The 7,044-nt window shown below is 51.5% G+C and overlaps 1 protein-coding gene across 1 annotated transcript in view; it reads right to left on the bottom strand.

Moving 5' to 3' along the window:
- Nucleotides 1-7,044, bottom strand: part of ALKBH5 (alkB homolog 5, RNA demethylase) — a gene marked incomplete at its 5' end in the record, with an annotated part of 16,619 nt that overhangs the window by 8,129 nt on the left and 1,446 nt on the right. The window contains one exon of the mRNA XM_031061061.1: nucleotides 1,864-1,944. Coding sequence (XP_030916921.1) covers nucleotides 1,864-1,944 — 81 coding nt within the window. The remainder of the gene's footprint in view (nucleotides 1-1,863; nucleotides 1,945-7,044) is intronic.

Below are 7,044 nucleotides of genomic sequence, written 5' to 3'. Positions count from 1 at the left end.
TGGGTACAAGTGGGGAGACCTCACTGCTCCTCCCAGGACTTAAAGGGGGCTTAGAAAAAACACAGAAACCAACTTTTTACATTGGGAGATGGGCATAAGACAAGAGGGACCGGTGTTAAACTAAAAAAGGGACGATTTAGATTGGATATTAGAAAGAAATCCTTTACTCAGAGAGCAGTGAAGCACTGGCACAGGTTGCCCAGAGAAGCACACGTTGGACAGGGCTCTGAGCAACCTGGTCTAGTGGAAGGTGTCCTTGCCCATGGCAGGGGCTGAAACAAGGTGATGTTTAAGGTCCCTTCTTGCCCAGATGCACTTTGAGGGCAGCCAGGCTTGACTGAATCAATCCAACACCCTCAGCTCACCAAGGCTAGAGAAAGCAAGAGGCAGAGGCAGTTTAAACAGGTACACTGGACATCTGCGCCAGTTTGGGCAGCTTTAGCTTATTTATCCGAGTCTGTCTTTTCCAAAAAACTGCCCCACAACCTAGGACAGGCAGCTTCTCTTTCCCAAAGTCCAACCAAAGCAGCTACAAGGCTTGGAGATGCCTCCTTGTCAGCACTGGTGCTGCTTTTCCCTGGCTGCTCCAACACCATGAACACAACAGCTGTAAGTTCTTATCACAGCCTCTCACCCCCCACCTCACGTGGCCATACCCAGCTGTGGGGTGGTTTGGCTGCAGCCTGCCTTTCATCCCACTCTATCTCCTGCCACATCTCATCCTGCCCTCCCTGGGTCTGGGCTGATTTTGCTTGGCTAATGCCTCAGGGCTGCTGTTTTTCCTGCCTTCATTCCATGGGTTTCTCTAACCAGATGTCCAACTCCACTCCACTGGCTTTGTGCCATATCCTCATAATGTTGCCAGACTTGTTTTGAAATCAACTAAGCTATCCAAAAGCTCATCCAGTCTGGATCCAGACCACTTGCCTGCGAGCCTTATGCCAGCCTGGGCCACAACCACAGCCCTGCCACCAATGCCCACGTTTTTGGCTGGGTTTACAGGACTCAAAGTGCATATTTTCATTTACAAAGATGCTTCTTGACAGCACAATTACTGCCAACGCCTTCCAAGGCACAGTCAGCAGGGGTCAATGTGTGGCAGTCACGTGTTTGGTCTCCTAGTAGAAGGAACTGGTAACAGAAGACATTTCTAGACAGAAAAAGTTTTACTGAAGAACTTTGGGGTGGGGTTAGTTCACTTTGTCTCTCATTTTCTTAAGAGCTTTAGGAACAAGCATTGATTGATGAAATGCCATCAAGAGTGCTTTTCTAGAACAGGAAGCTCCTTTCTAAAACAGCTTATGGAGCTTGGCTTCCCAACACAGACTCGAAGGACAAGCTCTGTAATGAGCACTGAACTCTCTACATGTTTCCCTCCAAAGCCAGCGTCTTCCTCTCTCCCCAGGAAACAAAAGCCATGATACCAAGAAAACTTTCTCTGCTGCACAGGACATTCTTCATCACAAGCATCAGCTTCAAAAGACCATCCAGGTAACTCACACACGTGGGTCTCACATGACCAGACACCTGAACACACAGCCCAAAACAAGAGAGTTTGATACCCCAGGTGTTTGGAGCTGGGCAGCCAAGGGAAAGCCAGTCTGGGCACCAGCAGGGCTTGCAAGCCCAGACATTACAACAAAGTGCTGCTGCACAGAGCCAAGAAGTGATGAACCCTGCAGGAACAGGTTCCAGTCACTTCCACTGCCAGGTACGGCACCACATGAGCAAGCGTCACAGTGACACCTCATCAAGGTGTAAGATCAAGCCAGCAAATTAACAAGCAAGGCAGTTCTCAAGTGTTTAAGCAGCATGACACCACATCCACGTTTATCTTGCTGTCTGGAGGGCTTCAACACTTACTTTCTGAGGATGATGACAGCTCTCCTCTCCTTGATGTCCTGTGGTCGAATGCAGTGTGTGATTTCGTCGGCCGCATACCCACTGACAACAGAAACAAAAAGCCACCATCAGGGAGATGCCAGGCACAAGCAGAAAGTGGTTTCCAGCCTCAACAACTCAGTTTGGCCAGTACTTCCTAACCTGCACCAGGAATTCCTCCTCCAAACACCACCCCCAGGCACACAGGAGCTAGACTTAAAGGAAGGAACAAACAATGGGAAAGAATGAGGACAGTCAGGGGGTTTTGGGGGTTTTCATGACTCAATTTTTCAGAGGAAACTGCCACCTGCTGCAGCACTGTGAATAAAACATACAGAAATGTAGAACTGTAGATTCAGACAATTAATTTATGAAGAAATTAGAAAGCAACAGGGGGAAAAATGAGCACATTCCTCCAAAGCATCATCTCAAACATGCCTATGAGAAAAGCCATCTCTCACAGCTCAGATATGCAGCACACCCAGACCCAAACATGTAACACATCAAGGAGGTTTTTTAGTCACAGAGGGGTGCAGTCATGCAGAGCTGAGCCTCTCACCCCCTTTTCCTGCTCATCATCCTCCCCATCATATGGCACATCCTCAGCCACCACAAGAACATCACCAGCCCTAACCCAGCACTCATGGGGTAACCTGCAAATTCAGACCTGCAAGCCAAGCTGCACTCCTCTCAAACCTCTCTGTAACAGGGTGAAACAGCTCCCTGGGCTGAGGGAAAGCCAGGCTCAAGCAGTGGCTGTTGTCAGCAGCAGTGTTTCACTGTGTGACATGACTCCAGATACTCCACACTTTCACCAGGCTGGAGAAAAGCCACAGCCAAGGACAGCCCCAGCTTCCCACAACACACTGGAGCGTTTCCTGATGGCTTCCTCTGTTTCCAGCTGGGCTCCTGTGCCCAGCAGAGCAGGTGAAATCACGGTGGCTCCGTGGAGAGCAGCCACCACAGCTGCTGTGACACACAAACCGTGCTGGGAGCACATCCCTCACTGCAGGGCTGGGAGCAGCAGATCCCAGCGGTGGGGCCTGCCCTCTGCCTGCCGTTTGGAGAGTGTCACCTCACTGAGAGCCTTCTGCAGTCCAGCACGGGCTAAAGAGAGGCTGAACACCTTCAGAGCTTCCTGAAACACCCAGCAAGGGCAGGAACATCTTGGGAGGCACTTGGGTGAGGGCTGCTCAAGCCTGCACGCCCAGCCTGAAGCAGAAATCAGCAGGCCCACTGTCCCCACAAGGCTTTTCCAGGCCAGGGTCAGGGGCTGGCAGGTTATTCAGGACACCCTGAGCAGAGAACAGAGCTCACACACACAAGTCTTCTCTGGGGACAGGACCGGGTTTCCTTGATCTGGTTAGATAACCCACCCACTCACCCAGAAACACCTCCTCACACACAGATTTACTGCTCTGCAAAGACAGCTACAAGTCCAAGGCCTGACCAGCTGAAGCAGGGGTGGTGTCCAGCCCCACCATGCTCCAAGCATTGCAGAACATGACAAGGGGCTCGTGATGATGCTCTATTATGTTCCTGGAATCTCTGTGTCAAGCTCCAGTGAATTCATGAATATCACCCACGTTAGCATTCAACTCAGCATCCTCAGCAGCACCCTGCACACCAGGGAAAGGTCTGCTTGCAGACCTGCTTCCAGACCCACAAGGTATCCTGGACACTCCTTTTCACTCCTTCCCCAGGCAAGAACACCATTTCAGATCACTTCCAGAGTGGCACCAGGAAGTTTGTAGTCCCAGATGCACATGGACAGCATCAAACAACAGCCCCACCACTCTGGTCTGAGACCATAAGGGGGACACACCAGTCTGCCCCAGTGCCAAACTGGTGTGGAAAACTCTGCACTGTATCAGATGTAGTGATGGAGTGCCTCTGCACAGGCAGAGAAATGAAAGAAAAGGATTCTTTGGTTGTGTCGTACTCGTGCTGCCTCGTGCCAGCACGAACCTCTCACCCACTGCCCAGCTCTGCACGCCCTGAGGATGGGTGAAGGGGCAGTCCCTGAAGAAAAACACCCATTATGATATCAAGGGTCTACACACACATTTCTTGCCCAGAGAATAAACTCAAAAGAATCTGGAAAGAAAAATCATAAATTCCTGCCCACAAGAACACCTCAGTGTGACATCTCCATCCCAGAGCGTTTTCCAGAAGAACATGGGGAAGTGCTGATGTTTTCCACATATTACCCCAAAACCAGCCCCCAATTCCAAACTAACCTGTCAAACCTTACACCCCCAACTCTCCCCTGAGTCGTTTTCCACCTGGAAGAGCCGCTGCTGAGCCAGAACTGATTCACAGAGATAAAAGTGGATATTTTTGTGCAAACATCACCAGAAAGGAAGCCTTGAAGTTCTACAGAGTCTAACAAGAAAAGCTTGAACAAATCACTGCCTCATCACCACTGGCACACGTGGAACTTCCTCTGCAGCAGCAGCCTGTTCTGAGGGATATCAGGCTATTTTGGAGCAGACAGCTGCAGAGAGATCCCTCCAGCTGGGAAGGAAGGAGCTTCATCCTCCAGCGACTCCAACCTGCTCTGATTGTGCTTCCATGAGGCAGGCCTGGAGACAACAGGAGGGACACACATCACAGCACTCCCCTGCCATTACAAACAGCCAGGAGACGACCTAGAGCACTCTCCAGCTGAGGGAGGGAAGCCTGTATGGCACAAGCTCTGGGAACTTGGGAAATGCTACCTGTGCCTTTCATTCCTCCAGCTGCAGCTGCACTCTTCCCAATGCTCAGAGAGCATACCTGGCAGTTTCAGTGCTGAGATTTGCTTCCTGTGACAGCAGCTGCAGAGCAGGGATCCACCTGGAACCCCCCATCCCAGGTGGCTCCACACACCCCCTGTTCCCTTCCTGTTTCCCAGCCCAAGCATACTCAAAGCACAGATGAAAAGGCAAATTCCTCCATCTCCCTGCCACTGCTTCTATTGATTGATGCTCACCAAATTGTTGTTGAAATAAGAAAAACCCACAAACGTGGTGAGGTCAGCAGCCCCTCCCCAGGGAGCTGATGGGTCACAGGACTGGGATCCAGCAGCACACACTGATGAGCTGATGCTTCCTGCTGGCCTGGCTGCCACTGGGACAAACCTGCAGGAGCTCCTGCTTCCCAGGGCTGTGGGAAAAGAGGGGACTGGAAGAGGTCATCTTGTAGATCACAAAACCTACAAGAGCAAATCTTCCCTGCAGATGTGAAAGGAGAGGAGAAAGGGCTCATTAGCAGGTCATGGGGTGGCTCAGCCTCTGCCTTCTGGCAGAGGGGCACAGCCCAGCCACGTGAATCTTGCTCCAGCTCACCTGTCATTTGAGGTCTGAACACTTTCCAAGGAGTCTGAGGCAGGTTCAGTGTTGGCAAACACCACATCCTGCTTCAGGGCAAGCAAACAAAGTCAAGGGAGGAAAACGGGGAAAGTGCCTCTGCAAAATCCCTACTGGGTCAGCAGCTGTGAAATTAGGAGCAGGAACGGGACAGGGGCAATCTGGGGCCAGTGTGAGAGTGCTGTGGGGTCAAAGAGAGGAATCTGAGAAGTTACTTTAGATCCTCAGGACTTCCACACAGCTTCCCTGGAAAGGCTGCAGGCCAGGGGCAGCCACTGACCCAGCAGGATCTGAATCCCAGACGTTACAGGCACGCCACCTCTATCCGTGCCCATCTCCAGGGTAACTGCCTCCAGCAGCTGTTTACCCACAGGAGAAATCGCCAAGTTTGGGGAGTTGACTTAGTCAGGACCAAGGGCTGGATTTGGTGCCACACCCCTGAGCACGGTCTGCACCTCTCCTGCTCCTCCTGACTGCTGGGGTGAGATGGGAGAGCAGGAGATCTGCTGTGAGGCCAGGAATTGATCCCAGACAGGATCCTGTCAACACGGAACACTCACTCTGGCAGAATCTCCCATAAGTGAGTGTAAAGTACCTGCTAACTGCTGTACCAAATTTGAAATAATCCCTGTTTTTAAGTCTGTTACTTGCTGGAAGAACATCTGACCGTGATCAAGCTGCATTGGGTGGGTCAGAAAGCAGCCCTTGGATTTGGAGGGAAAAGATATCTCAGATATCTTCATCTGGTTTGTAGGATTGCTTCAGCCACATGAACAAACTGATCACAGCACCTGAGTGACACTGCCAACGACCCAAACACCCCTGGGAGACACCTCACTCCAATTCCATGAGCCCTGAGCCAGCAGCCTCTTCCCAGCAGTTTTGAGAAGGAAGAACAAGGGTCTGGAATAAGAAAACATCATTCTCTGGTCCTGGAGCAGAGGAAGCATCTCTCTTTCCTCCCACCATCCTCCACTGCAGATCCTCCTCCAGAGTTTTTCAAGAGGCTTTGACTGCAAGACTTGAGGCTGACCCTGCATTAGCAGCTCTGTCAGAATGCTTCCAAGCAGGATAAAACTCTCACTGTCCTTAAAAATCAGAAGGCCTCTGGCTGTAAAAGGAAGGACAACTATTTATCCAGGCCTGACGAGGAAAGCCAGCAGAGGGGTTTGCATCAGTAGCAGGAAAATTAGGGTAGAAAGTTTCCCTCCTGGTATCTCAGAGAAGTCAGGGAGCATAGCAGCTGCCTCACACCCAGCAGTCCATCCCCTGGGGATGGAGCTTGCTCTGCAGTAAAAAGATACAGAGCAAGATGGGTCCCCTTGGGTCCCATTTCACAAAATCACCCCGACCTCTGCCCCCCGAGCCCTGTCAAACCACCAGGGAATGAGAAAATGTCCTCAGCGCCATTCCCGCCTCCCTCTGCAGCCTCCCTCATCCCTGGCTAATCCACACAAGTTACCTAACACCGGGCTACAGCAAGGATTAGTTAATGTTTGTGCAGCTTTTCCGAGATAAAAGCGACGCGAGATCTCAGCATTTATTATTGATGCACCAGTCAAGGAGGCCGTGTGTTTGTGGGGGGAAAAATTCCTTCCCGAACCCTGCAGCGATCAATTTACAAGCCAAAGCAAGGGATTGTATTACGGCCTGGGAGCCCGGAAAACCGGCCTGGACCTTCACCAGTCCAAAAAAACCACCCCCCAAAGGAGGATACAGCTGGTGGCACTGCTGGCACAGCCCTGGTGATCCCTGCTGCTGGCAGGGAGCACTCTGACCTTCAGGGACACAAGGGACTGGCAGCCCCGGTGCC

This window comes from Geospiza fortis, unplaced genomic scaffold (genome assembly GCF_000277835.1).
Source record: "Geospiza fortis unplaced genomic scaffold, GeoFor_1.0 scaffold213, whole genome shotgun sequence".
Lineage (NCBI taxonomy): Eukaryota > Metazoa > Chordata > Aves > Passeriformes > Thraupidae > Geospiza > Geospiza fortis.
Note: the sequence above shows the minus strand (reverse complement) of the source record. Positions and strands in the feature narration are given on the sequence as shown.